Source organism: Mytilus trossulus, chromosome 4, assembly GCF_036588685.1.
Source record: "Mytilus trossulus isolate FHL-02 chromosome 4, PNRI_Mtr1.1.1.hap1, whole genome shotgun sequence".
NCBI lineage: Eukaryota > Metazoa > Mollusca > Bivalvia > Mytilida > Mytilidae > Mytilus > Mytilus trossulus.
Window position 1 is genome coordinate 90,728,269 of NC_086376.1, and position 22,148 is coordinate 90,750,416.

General features: G+C 33.3%; 1 protein-coding gene across 2 annotated transcripts in view; it reads left to right on the forward strand.

Annotated features, from left to right (window-relative positions):
- Positions 1-16,040: 16,040 nt before the first annotated feature.
- Positions 16,041-22,148, forward strand: part of LOC134716273 (serine-rich adhesin for platelets-like) — a 29,418-nt gene continuing 23,310 nt past the window's right edge. Inside the window, exon 1 of one of the 2 annotated variants that reach the window (XM_063579157.1) lies at positions 16,041-20,473. In XM_063579157.1, the coding sequence (XP_063435227.1) occupies positions 16,369-20,473 (4,105 nt within the window). In that variant the 5' untranslated portion in view covers positions 16,041-16,368. The remainder of the gene's footprint in view (positions 20,474-22,148) is intronic. The other variant, XM_063579156.1, reaches the window with a different exon arrangement.

The following is a 22,148-nucleotide window of genomic DNA, read 5'->3' on the forward strand; positions in this document are numbered from 1 at the left end:
ACACCACATATTCCTATATCTAGATATAAAAAGTAGTAAATAAGATACTTATTAAGCATCAAGCTATAACTTTTTCATTTTTGTTTATCTCACGATAGATCTCAAAATAGAAAGAGACAGATACAAAACTTCATATGAATAGAGAGATCACAGTCTTTATAGATACTTTTATTTTGGTTGAAGATAAAAACGTTTTATTATTAGTTGTCCAGCATACAATGATGATAGCTTTAATGATACACGAGAAAAATCAACAATGTTTTTTCACTAATTTTTCAGATTTCTGAAATGAGGCAAAATTTGTTTGGCAATTTACTATTAAAGATCTCGTAACAAATTTTATCAAATAATTATTCTTGATAACTTGTGGTCTAGCCAAACATGTTGATACTTATATTTTGGCATTGCACAAGCCTCCAAGTTTTTAGACTTCTTACAGTGTCGTAACACTAAATAAGCTTGGGTGCACTGATAGATATTATAGTATGACAAAAAATGCAGATCCTTTTAAGTTCAATGATGAGTTGAAATTCGACTTCGGATTATGTTTTAGTAACTGTGAGTACTCTAAGATCGGTACTTTTTGTTTTATGTAATTTTGTAAGTCGTATTTGACTGTGCTACGTACCGATCAAACCCTTTCATTTGATTTGTACACTGTACAGTTCGTTTTACTGTTGTACGTGACACACTTACTAAGGTAGGATGAAGGACCTGTCCAAAGTCAGGATCCTGTTATCGTAGTTTTTGTAAGTAGCAGTCTGCCACAAATGTTTTACGTGTATATATAGTGGCTAAAATCTTGTCGTTAGCTTACTCTTTGTGATTCTTAAACGTTTTTGCATGTACATTCTTCTGAGTATAGAATGTCACCGAATAATGCAAACCAGACTAGGAAATAAGTTATGTTTGCCTCTCCGCGGACCACGCGGCATTTATGATCGAATAAGAACCAAGACTGATCGGCTCGGAATCAGATATATGGGTCCGGGTAGGGTAACATATATCTTTCTGCATGTGGACTGTAGACGCCATCTTGTGAAGTAGTGCATATAATAATTGACTCAGTGTGTCGATCTAGTCGTATTCATATCAAATCAAACGATGTCTCGTTTTGGTATGCATGTAATGTTTTCCACTGGATGTTAAAAACTAACCTCAATCAACAGCACTACACCATCATCTTTTGAATATTTTGAATAAATTTCTCACATTGTAATCCCAGGGCATTTTATAGCTCACTAAATGTTACGGTACCTTATAGTTATTTATGTCTGTTTCGTTTGTGGACAACTGTCTTATTTGCAATCATACTATCCTGTGTTCGTTTTTATTATCGATACTGTGTCCTGTCCAATGTTAGGAGTTTACATTCCAGTGATATCTCGTTATCATCTCTTTTTATTTTACATTGTATTTTTCTCTTCTTTAATTTCATTAAAATGGATAAAGATAATAGCTCTTTTGGTAGCTTTTTAACATTTGATTTACTGGACCATTTAAATAACTTGGATCTTTGACTTTTAAATAAAGCAAACATAATGCGAGTAGAGATTTTTAGAGAAAAAAACACTATATGCTTCCACATTCTAGGATCTATGGTGAATAGTTTTTTAACTGTCCATTGTGTGACATAGAGTTATTTCATATGTAGTACATAACGAAGAGGATACATTGATTAACTCACAACTCCTCAAAATGAGAATTTACAATAAAACCAAGTGTTACAATATAAAAAAGAAGATGTGGTATACTTGCCAATGAGACTATCCACAACAGACCAAAATGACACAGACATTAACAACTAAAGGTCACCGTACGGCCTTCAATAATGAGCAAAGCCCATACCGCAAGTTCATTCAACTATATATACATATTAGAAACAATACGAACAATAAACGATAATTCATCTCTATGCATATAATTTGATATGCTAATTTTGTTCTAAACCTAATTTAATACGCACATATATTCTTGAACTTTATGTAATATTCTATATCCCGAACAGTTGAGTAAGCAAGAACTAGGCTGCTGTCCCTCCTCTGGTGATATTCAAGTGGGTCTCATTGGGGTCTAAGCGTGACGCGGGATTGCCGATTTTTTTTGTAAGCGTGACACGTGAAATTCAAATTATTGCGCCATGAAAACGGGAAATAAAGTCTAGCGGGACACGGGAAATTACAAAAAAAAAAGAAATGCTTACCTACATAGTGATGTAGTGGATACGGGAATCTGACAAACAGTAAGCGGAATCCGGGATCAGAACCTCCTGAGACCCTCATTCAACTTGGTCGTAAATTTATAATTTAACATTATTCTTACCTGCATGTTTATTTAACATTATTCGTACGTGCATGTTTATTTAACATTATTCTTACCTGCATGTTTATTTAACATTATTCTTACCTGCATGTTTATTTAACATTATTCTTACCTGCATGTTTATTTAACATTATTCGTACGTGCATGTTTATTTAACATTATTCTTACCTGCATGTTTATTTAACATTATTCTTACCTGCATGTTTATTTGACATTATTCTTACCTGCATGTTTATTTGACATTATTTTTACCTGCATGTTTATTTATTATTATTCTTACCTGCATGTTTATTTATTATTATTCCTACGTGCATGCTTATTTATTATTATTCCTACGTGCATGTTTATTTGACATTATTTTTACCTGCATGTTTATTTATTATTATTCTTACCTGCATGTTTATTTATTATTATTCCTACGTGCATGCTTATTTATTATTATTCCTACGTGCATGTTTATTTAACATTATTCCTACGTGCATGTTTATTTATTTATTATTATTCCCACGTGCATGTTTATTTATTATTATTCCTACGTGCATGTTTATTTATTATTATTCCTACGTGCATGTTTATTTATTATTATTCCTACGTGCATGTTTATTTATTTATTATTATTCCCACGTGCATGTTTATTTAACATTATTTTTACCTGCATGTTTATTTAACATTATTCTTACCTGCATGTTTATTTATTATTATTCCTACGTGCATGTTTATTTATTATTATTCCTACGTGTATGTTTATTTATTATTATTCTTACCTGCATGTTTATTTGACATTATTTTTACCTGCATGTTTATTTATTATTATTCTTACCTGCATGTTTATTTATTATTATTCCTACGTGCATGTTTATTTATTATTATTCCTACGTGCATGTTTATTTATTTATTATTATTCCCACGTGCATGTTTATTTAACATTATTCTTACCTGCATGTTTATTTAACATTATTCTTACCTGCATGTTTATTTATTATTATTCCTACGTGCATGTTTATTTATTATTATTCCTACGTGCATGGTTATTTATTATTATTCCCACGTGCATGTTTATTTAATATTATTCTTACCTGCATGTTTATTTAACATTATTCCCACGTGCATGTTTATTTAACATTATTCTTACCTGCATGTTTATTTATTATTATTCCTACGTGCATGTTTATTTATTATTATTCCTACGTGCATGTTTATTTATTATTATTCCTACGTGCATGTTTATTTAACATTATTCTAACCTGCATGTTTATTTATTATTATTCCTACCTGCATGTTTATTTAAAATTATTCTTACCTGCATGTTTATTTATTATTATTCCTACGTGCATGTTTATTTATTATTATTATTCCCACGTGCATGTTTATTTAACATTATTCTAACCTGCATGTTTATTTATTATTATTCCTACCTGCATGTTTATTTAAAATTATTCTTACCTGCATGTTTATTTATTATTATTCCTACGTGCATGTTTATTTATTATTATTATTCCCACGTGCATGTTTATTTAACATTATTCTAACCTGCATGTTTATTTATTATTATTCCTACGTGCATGTTTATTTAACATTATTTCTACCTGCATGTTTATTTAACATTATTCTTACCTGCATGTTTATTTATTATTATTCCTACGTGCATGTTTATTTATTATTATTATTCCCACGTGCATGTTTATTTAACATTATTCTTACCTGCATGTTTATTTAACATTATTCTTACCTGCATGTTTATTTATTATTATTCCTACGTGCATGTTTATTTAACATTATTCTAACCTGCATGTTTATTTAACATTATTCTTACCTGCATGTTTATTTCACATTATTCTTACCTGCATGTTTATTTATTATTATTCCTACGTGCATGTTTATTTATTATTATTATTCCCACGTGCATGTTTATTTAACATTATTCTTACCTGCATGTTTATTTAACATTATTCTTACCTGCATGTTTATTTATTATTATTCCTACGTGCATGTTTATTTATTATTATTCCTACGTGCATGTTTATTTATTATTATTCCTACGTGCATGTTTATTTAACATTATTCTAACCTGCATGTTTATTTATTATTATTCCTACCTGCATGTTTATTTATTATTATTCCTACGTGCATGTTTATTTATTATTATTCCTACGTGCATGTTTATTTATTATTATTCCTACGTGCATGTTTATTTATTATTATTCCTACCTGCATGTTTATTTATTATTATTCCCACCTGCATGTTTATTTAACATTATTCTTACCTGCATGTTTATTTATTATTATTCCTACGTGCATTTTTATTTATTGTTATTCCTACGTGCATGTTTATTTAACATTTTCTTACCTGCATGTTTATTGTGAAATAATACATGAAACAGTTGGAACTGTTTGCTCAGCTACTTTTGTGTTTACAGCCAAGTCAGTATTACCATCACCTTAATAATAATTATTTAAAAGCAATGAAGAATTAAAAATACATAAACTGAAATAATAGTAGTTGAAAATGCACGGTACTTGGAATTCAATAGAGGGGCTTTTTTAATGATTATATTTTTGTAGCTATTAACAAAGTACATAATTAAGTTATTATCCATTCGTGTTTAGTTATCTCCAACTTAACCAAGTGCAACACCGTATTTGCTTTACCAGTATTCGCTTATCGTGAACTAATATAAAAATAAGGAGATGTAGTATGTTTGGCAATAAAACAAACATGGACCAGAGTATAAAGACGTAAATATAAGCAATGATATGTCACCGTGAGACCTTCAACAATAAGAAAACCCCAATACTTAGTACCATATAAAGCAGTTAACTGCCCTTTATTTACAACTATATAGATATAGGAAGATGTGGTGTGAGTGACAATGAGACCACTCTCCATCCAAATAACAATTAAAAAAAAGGTAAACCATTATAGGTCAATGTACGGCCTTCAACACGGAGCCTTGGATCACACCGAACAACAAGCTATATTGAAAAGGGCCCCAAAATTACTAGTGTAAAACCATTTATACTATTTATGAAAACAAAATGAACGACTCACATGATAACACTCAATAACAATGATGCACTAGTGCAGGCACATGATAACACTCAATAGCAACAATGCACTAGTACTGTGTGCTGAGGCACACGATAACACTCAATAACAACAATGACTAGAACAGGCACATGATAACACTCAATAACAATGATGCACTAGTACAGGCACATGATAACACTATATAACAATGATACACTAGAACAGGCACATGATAACACTCAATAACAATGATGCACTACTACAGGCACATGATAACACTATATAACAATGATACACTAGAACAGGCACATGATAACACTCAATAACAATGATGCACTAGTACAGGCACATGATAACACTATATAACAATGATACACTAGAACAGGCACATGATAACACTCAATAACAATGATGCACTAGTATAGGCACATGATAACACTCAATAACAATGATACACTAGTACATGCATATGATAACACTCAATAACAATGATGCACTAGTACAGGCACATGATAACACTCTAATGCAACAACGTTTGTAACGTTCATTTTGATTGGATAACGTCACTTTCTTACATGGCATCAATTGACAATTGATGCTATGGGACGTATGCGCAAGCGCAGACGGCATATAACAGATTTTGAATACATGTTTTAACGTTGTTTTCTGTTAGTTTCATTAGAATGGAGATAACAATATTGTATTTCAAGCTCCGACGGCATCAATTGGGGATTTGATGGTCGCAAATACCCGTTTACTGTCTCCGCTAACGCGTCGCCAGTAAACTTAATTTGCGACCATCAAATCCCCAATTGATGCCGTCGGAGCTTAAAATACAATACAGTTATCTCCTAAATAACAACAATGACTAGAACAGGCACATGATAACACTCAATAACAATGATGCACTAGTACAGGCACATGATAACACTCAATAACAATCATGCACTAGTACAGGCACATGATAACACTCAATAACAATGATACCCTAGTACAGGCACATGATAACACTCAATAACAATGATACACTAGTACAGGTACATGATAACACTCAATAACAATGATACACTAGTACAGGCACATGATAACACTCAATAACAATGATGCACTAGTACAGGCACATGATAACACTCAATAACAAGGATGCACTAGTACAGGCACATGATAACACTCAATAACAATGATGCACTAGTACAGTCACATGATAACACTCAATAACAACAATGACTAGAACAGGCACATGATAACACTCAATAACAATGATGCACTAGTACAGGCTCATGATAACACTCAATAACAAGGATGCACTAGTACAGGCACATGATAACACTCAATAACAGTGATACACTAGTACAGGCTCATGATAACACTCAATAACAAGGATGCACTAGTACAGGCACATGATAACACTCAATAACAATCATGCACTAGTACAGGCACATGATAACACTCAATAACAACAATGACTAGAACAGGCACATGATAACACTCAATAACAATCATGCACTAGTACAGGCACATGCTAACACTCAATAACAATGATGCACTAGTACAGGCACACGATAACACTCAATAACAATCATGCACTAGTACAGGCACATGATAACACTCAATAACAACAATGACTAGAACAGGCACATGATAACACTCAATAACAATCATGCACTAGTACAGGCACATGATAACACTCAATAACAACAATGACTAGAACAGGCACATGATAACACTCAATAACAATGATGCACTAGTACAGGCACATGATTACACTCAATAACAATCATGCACTAGTACAGGTACATGCATATAATTGTAAGCAGCTAAATCACTGTTTAAGCATGAGCAAAACGATACAGCTTAATGGTTATAGCTAAAGACAGCAAACTATTATGTAGTAAGTTTAAAATGAAGAATTTAGAAAAAGATAAACAAATAAAGACCAATTCAAGTAGGCTTGATAGTTTTGTTCTGGGTCGGAATAGATGGCATTATTAACATGAGCTACACTTACACATTTTCTTTTAAAACCAAAGTAGAGATAAAATTTTGACTTGCCAAATAAAGGGTTTATAGACTATAAGGTTTCATAGTCTTGCTACTGCCTCAAAACTAAAGCTCTTCTCACCATACCTAGTTGTTTTCTTACCATACCTTGTTGTTTTCTTACCGTAACTTGTTGTTTTCTTACCATACCTTGTTGTTTTCTTACAGTGACTTGTTGTTTTCTTACCATACCTGGTTGTTTTCTTACCGTAACTTCTTGTTTTCTTACCATACCTTGTTGTTTTCTTACCGTGACTTGTTGTTTTCTTACCATACTTTGTTGTTTTCTTACCATATCTTGTTGTTTTCTTACCATACCTTGTTGTTTTCTTACCGTAACTTGTTGTTTTCTTCACATACCTTGTTGTTTTCTTACCGTGACTTGTTGTTTTCTTACCGTGACTTGTTGTTTTCTTACCATACCTTGTTGTTTTCTTACCGTAACTTGTTGTTTTCTTACCATACCTTGTTGTTTTCTTACCATACCTTGTTGTTTTCTTACCATACCTTGCTGTTTTCTTACCATACCTTGTTGTTTTATTACCATACCTTGTTGTTTTCTTACCGTAACTTGTTGTTTTCTTACCATACCTTGTTGTTTTCTTACCATACCTTGTTGTTTTCTTACCATACCTTGCTGTTTTCTTACCATACCTTGTTGTTTTATTACCATACCTTGTTGTTTTCTTACCGTAACTTGTTGTTTTCTTACCATACCTTGTTGTTTTCTTACCGTGACTTGTTGTTTTCTTACCATACCTTGTTGTTTTCTTACCATACCTGGTTGTTTTCTTACCATACCTTGTTGTTTTCTTACCATACCTTGTTGTTTTCTTACCATACCTTGCTGTTTTCTTACCATACCTTGTTGTTTTATTACCATACCTTGTTGTTTTCTTACCGTAACTTGTTGTTTTCTTACCAGACCTTGTTGTTTTCTTACCGTGACTTGTTGTTTTCTTACCATACCTTGTTGTTTTCTTACCATATCTTGTTGTTTTCTTACCATACATTGTTGTTTTCTTACCATACCTTGTTGTTTTCTTACCATACCTTGTTGTTTTCTTACTGGGACTTGTTGTTTTCTTACCATACCTTTTTTTTTTACCGTAACTTGTTGTTTTCTTACCATACCTTGTTGTTTTCTTACCGTGACTTGTTGTTTTCTTACCATACCTTGTTGTTTTCTTACCTTAACTTGTTGTTTTCTTACCATACCTTGTTGTTTTCTTACCATACCTTGTTGTTTTCTTACCGTGACTTGTTGTTTTCTTACCGTGACTTGTGTTGTTTTCTTACCATACCTTGTTGTTTTCTTACCATACCTTGTTGTTGTCTGTCGTCGTATATCAGCTTTGCTTTGAACGTAAAATTACGTATAGTTGTCGTGCAGCTTTTTTTTTTTTTAGATTTGTGTATTGAAATCCAGTTTTAAGTCTGTTGTTACCTCAAGCAGTTTAACCTCATCACCATACTGGTAACAGATTCCGTTATATTAACGTTGAAATCTGTTTTACGTAAATGTTAAAATTGAGAATGGAAATGGGGAATGTGTCAAAGAGACAACAACCCGACCATATAAAAAACAATAATAACAGCAGAAGGTCACCAACAGGTCTTCAATGTAGCGAGAAATTCCCGCACCCGGAAGCGTCCTTCAGCTGGCCCCTTAACAAATATATACTAGTTCAGTGATAATGTTTATTATATACGATCGCAAAATAACTTTTGAATAAGTAAAAAAAAAAATTAAAAAATGAACACAATGTTTATAACCACAAAAGGAATCTTGGGATTGATTTTAGGGGTTAAGGTTGAAATCTGTTTTATGTAAATGTTGTTTATTTTTATGCGACCTCAAAAATTAAAAAAAAAATGGTCGTTTATTGGTATAACGTCGTCGTCGTCGCCAACTGCGTCCGAAGACGGATTGTTTCCGGATAATAACTTTTGAATAAAAGAAGAAAAAATTGAACACAATGTTTATAACCACAAAAGGGAGCTTGGAATTGATTTTGAGGGTTATGGTTATGATTAGGAATTAGGGGCCCAAAGAGGCCAAAAACAGCATGCCTGTGTCATTTGGTCTCTTGTGGACAGTTGTCTCATTGGCAATCATACCCGACATCTTCTTTTTTTTTTATATTTATCTAGTTTCAGGACAAAAAGTTGTGTACTAGTATTTCAATTGTTCTGATATTGTACCACAATGTTTAATACCATAAGTAGAAGGTTAGGATTTATTTTCGGGGTTATTGGGCAAACAGTCTAGGAATTAATGGCCAAAAAGTAGCCAAAAGAAGCACTTTTCTAGTTTCCAGACAATAACTTGTGTGTAACTGTATGGATCTCTCTGACATTGTACCACAAGTTTCCAAATAACACAGGGTAGGCTGGGAATTAGTTTAAGGATAACTTTTCCGAATATGTAGGAATAAGGGACCAAAAAAAGGGCAAACAAAAAGCACTTTTCTAGTTTACAGACAATAACTAGTTTTTAAGTGTATGGATCTCTATACTTTTTTACAAGAAGGTTCAATACCACTTAAGGAAGGTTGGGATTGATTTTGGGGGTTATGGTCCCAATAGTGTAGGAATTAAGGACCAAAAAGGAGACCAAAATAATATTTCTTTTTAATTTTCAAACAACAACTTATGTTTAAGTGTATGAATATTTCTGAAATTAAACCACAAGTTTCCATACCATGAAAGGATGGTTAGTATTGACTTTGGGAGGTTATGCATCAACATGTTTTGGATTTAAGGGCAAAAAAGGGGAAAACTAGGTATTTCTGGTCAATGGATTTACCTCCCTTACACTACTTGTATATTACGTATAAAGAAATGTCAGGTTTTGGACTAATTTCAAAAACTAGAGGCCCAAAGAGCCTGTGTCGCTTACCTTGGTCTATGTTAATATTAAACAGAAGAAGCAGATGGATTCATGATAAAATTGTGTTATGGTGATGGCGATGTGTTTGTACATCTTACTTCACTGAAAATTCTTGCTACTTACAATTATCTCTATCTATAGTGAACTTGGCCCAGTAGTTTCAGTGGAAAATGTTAGTAAAAATTTACAAATTTTATGAAAATTGTTAAAAATTGAATATAAGGGGCAATAACTCCTTAGGGGGTCAATTGACCATTTCGCTCAGGTTGACTTATTTGTAAATCTTACTTTGCTGAACATTATTGCTGGTAACAGTTTATCTTTATCTTTAACTATATTCAAGATAATAACCAAAAACAGTAAAATTTCCTTAAAATTACCAATTTAGGGGCAGCAACCCAACAAATGGGTTGTCCGATTCATCTGAAAATTTCAGGGCAGATAGATCTTGACCTGATTAACAAATTTACCACGTGTCAGATTTGCTCTAAATGGTTTGGTTTTTGAGTTATAAGCCAAAAACTGCATTTTACCCATATGTTCTATTTTTTAGCCGTGGTGGCCATCTTGTTTGGATGGCCGGGTCACCGGACACATTTTTTTTAAACTAGATACCTTAAAGATGATTGTGGCCAAGTTTGGATTAATTTGGCCCAGTAGTTTTACAGGAGAAGATTTCTGTAAAAGATTACTAAGATTTACGAAAAATGGTTAAAAATTAACTATAAAACTCCTGAAGGGGTTAACTGACCATTTCGGTCATGTGACTTATTTGTAAATCTTAATTTGCCGAACATTATTGCTGTTTACAGGTTATCTCTATCTATAATAATTTTCAAGATAATAACCAAAAACAGTAAAATTTAAAAATTACCAATTTAGGGGCAGCAACCTAAAAACGGGTTGGGCAGCAACCCAACAACGGGTTGTCCGATTCATCTGAAAATTTCATGGCAGATAGATCTTACCTGATTAACAATTTCACTATTGTCAGATTTGCTCTAAATGCTTAGGTTTTTGAGTTATAAGCCATTTTATCCCCTATGTTCTATTTTTAGCCTTGGCGGCCACCTTGGTTGGTTGACCGGGTCACCGGACACATTTTTTAAACTAGATACCCAAATGATGATTGTGGCCAAGTTTGGTTTAATTTGGCCTAGTAGTTTCAGAGGAGAATATTTTTGTAAAAGTTAACGACGTCGGACGATGGACGCAAAGTGATGGGGAAAAAAAGGGGGGGGGGGTATTTGTGTTCAATTTATTTTTCATTAAATTTCTCAAAATCTTTAATTGAACAATATAGCGCAATATATTTGTAAGATTAAGATCTTGACATTTGTTCTGTGTCAGAAGCTCATATTATGTCAAAAACTTGATCGCAATCCATATTCAGAGCTGTATCCAGCTTAAATGTTGTGTCCACACTTGCCCCAAACTGTTCTGGGTTCGACTTCTGCGGTCGCATAAAGCTGCGCCTTGCGGAGGAGCACCTGTTTATTTATTGCAATTTCCTGGAATTTTTCTGGGTTTGCATAAATTGGATGAGAACTATAATATTGTTGAAGATTAAATCCATTTTTTAACTTCATGTGAAAAATTTAACTCTGATAGAGATGCTCTCTTTGACTTTGTTTGCAATAAAAAAAACTTACTTTACTAAACAATCAGCAAAAAATTATATATTTATTAAGCTGTGAAGACAATCATGATGGAAAATTTATTCAATATAAAAAAATATATGTGGTATGATTGCCAATGAGACAACTGTCTACAAGAGACCAAAATGACACAAACATTAACAACTATACATTGTAGGTCACTGTACGGCCTTCAACAATGAGCAATGAGCAAAATACCGCATAGTCAGCTATAAAAGGCCCCGGTATGACAATATAAAACAATTCAAACGAAAAAACTAACGGCCTTATTTATATATAAAAATAATGAACGAAAAACAAATAGGCAATACATAAACAAACGACAACCACTGAATTACAGGCTCCCGACTTGGGACAGACATATACATAAATAATGTGGCGGTGTTAAACATGTTAGCGGGATCCCAACCCTCCCCTAACCTGGGACAGTGGCATAACAGTACAACATAAAAACAAACTATACAAATCAGTTGAAAAAGTCTTCACTCATCAGATGGACAAAAATACAAGTGGACGTGGGCGGGTACTTGTACATCCCGACAACAAAAAGTCAATATGAGTTAGATGTATTTATTTCTCATATAAGATATAAATATATTATATACTATAAACCCAGGGGTTTTTACAATTTTATTGTATCGTAAGTGTGTGTGTAAATTCTATATATCTATGCTAACCAATGATTTTTTCCTTATACATGTACTTGTATTTTATTCTCTATATGCCCGTTGTGGACCCTTAATTGAAAATAAAAAATATCTTATAAGAAGTCACTGTCTTCTTTCTGACCTCACCATGATCTGATTTTTTTTAGATTGCGATGAGCGTGGTGCGATCGTGGTTTAGTGGGACTGGGGCTTTACATAGACGCCACGAATCTACGCGGCTATAGCCACTTTATATGCCGGATCATATAAGCACGATTAATAGAATAATATAATTCCTACGATTGGTATTTTATACTTTAAAGAAAGAAACTTGTTTGAATATACTCATAAGCGGATCTAAACTGAATCGAAGTTCAATTTGCCGCTCCTATGTGCTCCGCCAGTGGCATAACTTTCACTGCCTCGCCAAATGGTGGACCAAGACGGAAATAAATAGGGATAAATAGACATGAAGTGTATTTCATAGAAAAGAGTTCCAAACATATGACTTCTCTATCCTTCACACGTGTTTTTGGTCACATACTTTCTGGACGTGGCTACATATTTATACATCCTGTATATCCACACAGACGACAGTTGCATGCTGCTACGCCATTTGGTCCCATCCGGAGAGTTGTCTTACTGCCAAACATACCACATCTTATTATTTCTATATATGTAGACACGGACATGTCCGACTGGAAAAGGGTTGTGAAAGTCGATTCAACTTTTATAGTAAATGATTAGTCACTATAGCGTTTGTATCGCAGATTATGGTGAAAAAGGAGAACAAACATTTCTTTTCATTTTCACTGAAAAAAAAACTCTGAATAGTCAGCCTCATATAAAAGACTGACATCTAGTTTTCTGTTTCCTAAGTCTGTTTTGTTAATGCTCTTTGGAAATGGGGAATGTGAAAAAGAGACAACAACCTGACCAAATAGTTATCAAAGGTACCAGGATTATAATTTAGTACGCCAGACTCGCGTTTCGTCTTCATAAAACTCATCAGTGACGCTCATATCAACATAGTTATATAGCCAAACAAGTACAAAGTTGAAGTGCATTAAGGATCCAAAATTCTATAAAGTTGTGTCAAGTACGGCTAAGGTAGTCAATGCCTGTGGAAAATGATAAGAAAATCGTTAGTTTTTCGAAACATTTAAAGTTTTGTAAACAGGAAATTTAAAAAAAATGACCACATAATGGAGCGGAACAGCCGAAGGTCACCAATGGGTCTTTAATACAGCGAGAAAATCCCACATCCGGAGGCGTGCTACAGCTGACCCCTAAACAAAATGTGTACTACTTCAATGATAATGGATGTCCTACTAAACTCCGAAATATTATATATAAAAGAAACTAAAATTAAAAACCATGCAAGACTAACAAAGGTCAGAAGATCTTGACTTGGGAAAGAAGAAGGATAATTTTTCATAATACAATACAAACAATGAGATAAAATAAAAGATTAATGAGAACTAAGAATTAAGTTCTAAAGAATATGTAGATAAAAAATCTTATATATATTTTTAAATACTAATGCATTTAATGCAAGTGTGGTTGATATAGATAACAACTAAGCAGCCCAAAAAGAAAAAAAGAAAACTAGATATTCATATATGTATTATAGTACACAATAATTTGGATCAATTAAACATATAATAACTCATCATGTGACAGCAGCAAATAGGAGAGTATTATGGCAACTGACACCACGGGGCGATACCTTATGGACCATATCCATTAAATATGTGTGTAAATGTCTCTTTCCTTCCTAGCTCTATCAAAAGCAAACAAGGAAGCATCATATGTAACTTGAATACAGTTGATACTAGGGGACGATGCCTCAAGAATACCAGAGGACATTTGAATAAATAATATAGCTTAACAATTAATTCTTTTTTAATCCGCTATACATATTACTTAATTCATTCAATACGAAATTCAAGAATCTGACGATGAAAAGATATACTTTGACATATGTAAAATTTAAAGGTAGTTCAATCAAATTACTTCAATTCAACGATTATCTTCTTGTAAAAAAGATGAAAGACTCATGCCAGGCGTGATGTAAACCCATAAATATAGTGATAGTATCAATATAGGTATTTATATATTGTATGACTTCTTTCCCTTTTAAAACAAAAACAAAATACAAATGATCAACAATGTAATATTGTTACAAACACACCAATGACTGGGTTTTTTCAATTCTTGGAGTGATACATGAACCTTTAATTGTCCAACATTATTTCATCTTAAAACATGAATGTAACTTATGCTAACAAGAGGTGATCCAATCGAGTCAAAGCTAAGAGTCTTTCAAAATGATACATTCACAATTAATGGAGGAGTTGGAAAGCATACTTTCTCTTAATTCTATATATATCTATTTCCTATTTGAGCCGACATTTTTCTAAACGACCTGATTGCTTTACAAATTAAGAAAAATATTAAGCTTTTCATAAAGCATTGTGTTTCGAGTGTCTGGTATTTTGGGAAGTTTTAAATTTAGTAAATATAAAAAAGAAGATGCGGTATGATTGCCAATGAGACAACTATCCACAAAAGATCAAAATGACACAAACATTAACAACTTTAGGTCACCGTACGGCCTTCAACAATGAGCAAAGCCCAGACCGCATAGTCAGCTATAAAAGGCCCCGATAAGACAATGTAAAACAATTTAAGCCTTTTTTTATAAAGATTTAACAATGATTTTGTGTTTCACTTTTAATACGATAACAAGAACATATACTAGATCTACATAAAAAGAAAGATAATGTGTATACTTATCATGGTATAGAAAGAGAAAGTTAAAAGCCATGAGAAAAAAATCCACTCAAATTGGAAAGACTGTGTTTGTCGTATTCTCTCATCCTTTTTAAATTCTAAGATACAATTCACAAATTCAACGCTTTGAATAGCCTATGTAAAAATACCTTACTGTTTATGAATGATGTGAAATAAAATCAGGGGGAAATTGCTATACTTCTTTGCAAGTTACTAACCCTTTTAATAGTTTTTTTTTCATTTTAGAATTTATTTTATATTTCGTTTAATGGTTTCTTACAAATCTATCAGCTTTATTTTCAATTTTGACCAATCTGACCCACTCTTGATAAAAAGTATGATTTAATGTGTAAAATACAATTAATTTGTTTACCTGTGAATGGAGCCTAGCTTATAATGTCAAACAATTACATAAGTTAATTATAAGTAAATGTCAAAATATACAAATGAAAACGGAATAAAATAGACACAAATAAATACATTTCTAGAATCATCATGGAACAGGGTCAAGCATAAATAAGACAGAATAAACACTCATGAGAAAATGAATATTTCAAGATATTATGGCCATAAAACGAGAACGTCATTTGTATGTTTATGTATAAATATATCGGTTTTTATGAGCGTGATATGTCATAAATATTTGGCATAATTCTAACAGAAATTTGTATCAACTAGTTAAACAATGGAATGTGCATGATAGTAGGTGACCGCTTGGTTTTACAACGTCTTCCTACGTCCAATTAAATTGTTATAGTGACATTACAATGAAATTGAAGATAAAAGTTTAGTGTATTCATAAGTCAGTCGACAGTGCATGACTGAAGTGAAAAGAGGGAAATATATTTGTAGTTTTTGTTTCAATCGAAGTACAGCGTCATAACAATTCAGTGATTAGCATATAGCCATCAATTTTCCATCGAACTCATTTACAATTAATATGCATTTAGATACGTGATTGGAATTTTGTTAGATTTTATAATAATGTCTGGAAAGAAATATAAAGTGGCAAGGGCATATTCCTTGCGCGTGCTTAAGGATGATAGTCCAACTGGAACTTACCGAAAAATTTCAGACGATTTTACGACCGCCAGAAATCCACGCGTAAATAGACCACTTAGTTTTGCTTACGGAGAAAAGGATATCAGCGTACTACGGCGATATAATGGGGAAAGAGAAGATGTGTCCGTTGATCGAAATAGACACGCTTTGACGTGGTCAGGAGAATCCCCATTCAGAGCAGAGTCAAGCAACAGTTTAAGTGAGTTACCTCCTCAAATTTCAAATTCGAATGGGATAAACGACGATTCAGAACTTTTACCATATGATCTAGATAAAAAGGGAGCAGATGACTTACAGCATGATCCTGACTTAAAACTACAACCCACGAAGAGAAGACGCAACAGTAGCGGAAGTTCAAGCAGCAGTGCTTACAAAAAGAGCGGGAAACTGGAGAGAAAAAGTTCCAGTTCCTCTTCTGGGTCATCAAATAAAAACAACGTTCCTAATTCAAATAGACAAAATAGTACAGATATTCCTCTTTATACGTCTGATATAGTCACTGAAAAGATAACTAGGAGTGACTCCTCAAGTTCGGATGAAAACGTAGAACACGAAAGTCTGAAAAGGAAGTCTAGCTCAAGCAGCCAAGAAAAAATAGAACCAGAAGCAACTCTGTGTGTTAAGTCTGCAGAAAAACGATTAACGGTGTACGAAGAGCCGTGGGATAGTAATAAAAGTCTTGAAGAAATTGAAAACTCTGAATTGAAATATTCAGACCACAACACCTCACTTTCTAGTATTGAAAATCAAATAATTGGAGGTGATTTACCGTTAATATCCAAACAGCTTGACACTGATCAGGAAACGAAAAATAGCTTTACAACAAAACGCAACAGAGCAGATTCCAGTTCCAGCAGCGACAGTAGTAGCAGTAAGTCGTCCAATGAAAAACACGTAACCTCCAGTCAGTCAAGCGAAGCGCCACCACTTCCTACAAGTCAGCCACCAGAAATTATGGTAGACTCAGTAAACGAACACATGGAAGTGAAACTTATTTCAAATGACCTGAGGTCAGAATTACCGCAAAATGTGAATCATTTAGGAACCGCTGATTCTGAGCCTGAGGTTGGTAATAAACGACTTTCTGTTACATATTATGGTCCCGTTTATATGCATGATAATGTACTCATTATGCCTACCTCATCAACTCAGTTTTCTGGTGGTGACAGTTCGTATCAAAGTGGTATGATTTTTCAAGGTCAAATTGAACTTGAACATGTACCACAGGATCAGTTTGACCTCGATTCAACTGAAAGTGCAAAAGAGGAAGATGAGAGCATAAATAAGTCACTTGAAATATCCAACATAAAGATCAGTTTATCAACTGACAACAGTGACATCAATGACTTGGAAGACGATGGTGAAGTTGTTCCAGTTATAACAGCAGAATATGTAAATCAAAACGAGGCATCTGTGCCACCAGCCGACCATGAAAATACAAAATCAAAAACTGACTCTAGTTCGTCAAGTTCATCAAGTTCATCAAGTTCATCAGAATCAGAAAATGAAACAAAACAATCCAAAAAGAGACTAATAGAAACACCAGTTGTTATTAAGAAAATTATTAAGTCAAAGGTTGGTTCGTCCAATTCATCAGAGTCTGATAATGAAAAAGAGGAAACCAAAGATACCAAAATCAAAATACCAGTTCCAGCAATTGAAAATGAACAATCTAAACCAAAGATAGATTCAAGCTTGACCAGTTCATCTGAGTCTGACAATGATAAGATGAAAATAATACATCCAGATATTAAACCAGTCGGCTCGCCATCGCACGTACCAATTTCAACAGAAGATAATCAGTCTAATTCGAAAACTGGTTCTAGCTCATCAGAGTCTGAAAGTGAAAAGGAGGAAACAACCACTGTTCCAAAGACGCGAACTAAATCACCAGTATCTGTATGTATGCCAACAAATAATGACAAAACAAAGCCTAAACATAATTCAAGCTCATCGGAATCTGATAAGGAAAATGAAAGAAAATATTTAGAAAATAAAGAAACAGAAAAATCGCTTCCTACTGAAAATGTAAAATCCAAAGTCGATTCAAGTTCATCAAGTTCAACAGAGTCTGATGATGAAAAACAGACATTGGTTTTATCCAAAGATACAGAGAAACAAGAAATCCTCAGATCAGATGCCAAAGAGAAAGGAAGCGAACCAGAGAAAGTGGAGGACATAAAAGATAAATCTAAAAGTGGCAGTGGATCCTCATCTTCGTCAGATTCAGATTCAGATTCTGACGATCACGTGAAACAAAACAAAGAACCAGTAAAACCGAAATCAGTATCATCGAACTCTGAAGACGAAACAACACAAGATTTGGAGCACCACAATGGTTTATCAGAAAATGGCATTGATAACCTAGATAATGGTTTGCAGAATACAGATGTTACTATAACATTACCGACTGCAGTTGTGTTTAAGGAGTCAGTCTCTGTTAAACCTTCGTGCGATACAAAAAGTAAATCAAGCGATTCGAGTTCATCAAGCTCATCAGATTCAGAAACGGACAACGAACAAAAACAGAAGAAAGATATTTCAAACCAAAGACCCATGTCATCTGGGGATGAAGAGAAAATAATAATTAACAAACCCAATATCGGAAGAGAACTAGATGATGCTACTATGTCAGTTATTCTACGAACAGAAGTAGTAAACAGTGAGCAGCAACCAGTTTTACCAGAATACGAACACACATTAGAATACGAAATGCCTTCTGTAGATGTGACCAAACCAGACATTGAATTCCCTAATGAAACAAATTTGCCATCATTTGATACAACAGCTTTAATTGGAACAGAAGAAAGCCCTGTAATTATCAAGTCAGGATTATCATTACCGCCACAACCGGACATAGATATAGCAGATGAATTACCAGCTACACCCGCAGCTGAACTTATCCAACCTGAAATAAACATTACCACCGAAGCTGAACTTATCAAACCTGAAATAAACATTACCACCGAAGCTGAACTTATCCAACCTGAAATAAACATTACCACCGAAGCTGAACTTATCCAACCTGAAATAAACATTACCACCGAATCTTCTATCAAACCCGATGTTCGTCTAAAGAAACAGAAAAGCAAGAACTCAAAATCGTCGTCTTCAAGTGGTTCTAGTTCTTCGAGTTCTTCCGATTCCGAATCTTCGCATGGTGACGACAAAAAGAAAAATGCAAAAAATGATATAAACAAAGAGAAAATGACAGAGGATATTAATTTATCTAAAGATGACGTCATTGAGCTTTTGGAGAAAACAAATTCTGTTGAACTCAAAGAAAGTGCAATTGTTGATATACCGTCCAGAAAGACAGATTTAGACGTTGCTGTGGTAACACCAGAGATTGGTATTTCCCAGGACATGAAAGAAATGGATTCTAAAATGATTGATCTAGATGTACCAAACATAAATAAACCGAAATATGATGGTAAATCTGAAATTTCCGCAAATATTAAAACCTACGAACCGGAAGTTGACATGAGCGTTCTTGCTTCATCAGATATTTCATTTGAATGCAAACCAGAAATCGACTTGAATTTAAAAACACAAAGTCCCGAATATCCTCAAATTGACGAAGACAGAAAACTAATGAAAGAGTGTGACAATGAAAATGCTTTTGAAGTAGATGTACCATCAAACAAAGTCAGTAAAACTTTCGATGATACTGTATCGATAGAACTACCCCAAAACTATATGCAATATATTCCAGATAGTTCAGAATTCAATGTCCCAAAATCAAATGTACCAGAAATCAGCATGGAACAACCAATAGAAGACTCTTCTCCAAAAACAACTAAAAAGTCAAATAAAACAAAAGATTCAGGCAAAAGAAAACCAGACTTTGGATTAAAAATTCCGGAGAAAATCACATCATTGGTACATAAGCTATCGTTCAAAGGAGGTGATAAAAATCGACTTAAATCGACGGATAACTTAACTGCATCGGAGCCTATTCTTTATGAAACAAAACCACTATCTGGTACCGAGATCAGTCCGAAGACCAAAGATAATACCATAACCGGTGAGTACAGCTTTCTCAATTCAATTCAATTCAATATTTTATTGGAAAGAGCACAATAGAGGCGTGATCCAAATACAGACAATTATAATATTAAAACAACACATAAATGAAATAAAGATTCATGTAACAAGGCAAGAGCCAATTCTTAAAGAGTTTGCATAACACAATTTTTAATCATTTTAAAGTGTGAACTTCTAAAGTTCTCAGAAAAGTAAAGAAAGAATGTAAACACATTGGTCATGACCATACTTATTAGACCTGCCCTATTTTATTGTCTTTCGATACGTTTTATGACACAAACAATATTTTCTACCACTACCGTAGTATATTTATTATGTGCCCTGACATTTGTAAACAAAACTCGGTCAAATACTGTGAATGCATTATTTCACACACCTACAGTGTCCACTTACAATACGACAGGAATATTATGACTGAATTTGTATTAAAGGGGAATTTCTTACGATTTATTTCAATCAGTAATAAATATGTAACTAAAAAGAAATACTGTGAATGCATTATTTCACACACCTACAGTGTCTTTTTACAATACGAAAGGAATAGTATGACTGAATTTGTATTAAATGGGATTTTTTAAAGATTTATTTCAATCCGTAATAAATATGTAACTAAATAGAAAAAAATACCCATATCCATTATATATTTTTAATCAATCCAACATAAAACTAAACAAATTTAGGGTAATCCCCGTAAAATTATGTGTTATAATTGTTAATTTTACAACAACAAAAAAGCAAATCAACTATATTTCGTTTGCTTCGAATTTAAAAACAAACGACCAGTTATCTGTAAATAAGAATTCAACAGTTTTTACTTTGTTTACAAAACCGCAGATTTATCATAATACATTTATCATAGATAATTATATTTTTTTAACAACTTCTACATATGAAAACTACCTGTGATTTAGTTTTAATGTAATACAAGTGTGAAAGGTGCTACTGAACTTAGATGTCAACGTAACGACAATAATATGACATTAATTATGATGTTGTTCATATTGTTATGAATAATGGCCTCAAAATTGAATCCTAATTGGGGCTAAATTAGGAAAAAATATAGTAAATCGGAAAAATAAACCACATATCGCGGTAGTGATTAAAACTACATAAGAATAGCGGGAATGTGGTCCTGCTCTTTACTTTCAGTGACCCAAATAAAGATATCAAGACTTCATAATTAGCACGTTAATTGTTGAAGTTCAATGACCGACATTTTGCAGAAACGAATTTGTTACAATACGCTCACTGGCTATAGAAACAAAACATGCAGGGACGGACCCAGCCATTTCTAAAAGGTTCCTAACCCAGGATAAAAGGGAGGGTCCTATATGTCCCTATTCAAATATATTGATTGTAAAAAAAAAAGCAGGGTTCCAACCGGCCCTGGACCCCCCCCCCTTTTTTTTCTTGCTCCGCCACTGACATGTATTATTCCACGGTTAGCTTTACAGCATTTTTGAAAAAAAATCATGTAATTTTACAATATTTTTCAATCATTTTTAAAATAAGCCAATGATTATTTGTGAAAAGAAACTGAAAACTTAACCATATTAGATGAAAATGTCGGAAAATGTCAAAAGATAAAATAATGATATATTTGGAATTCACAATCTCTTTTAAATTGCAATTTACCTGAAGCTGCAGCCGGAACG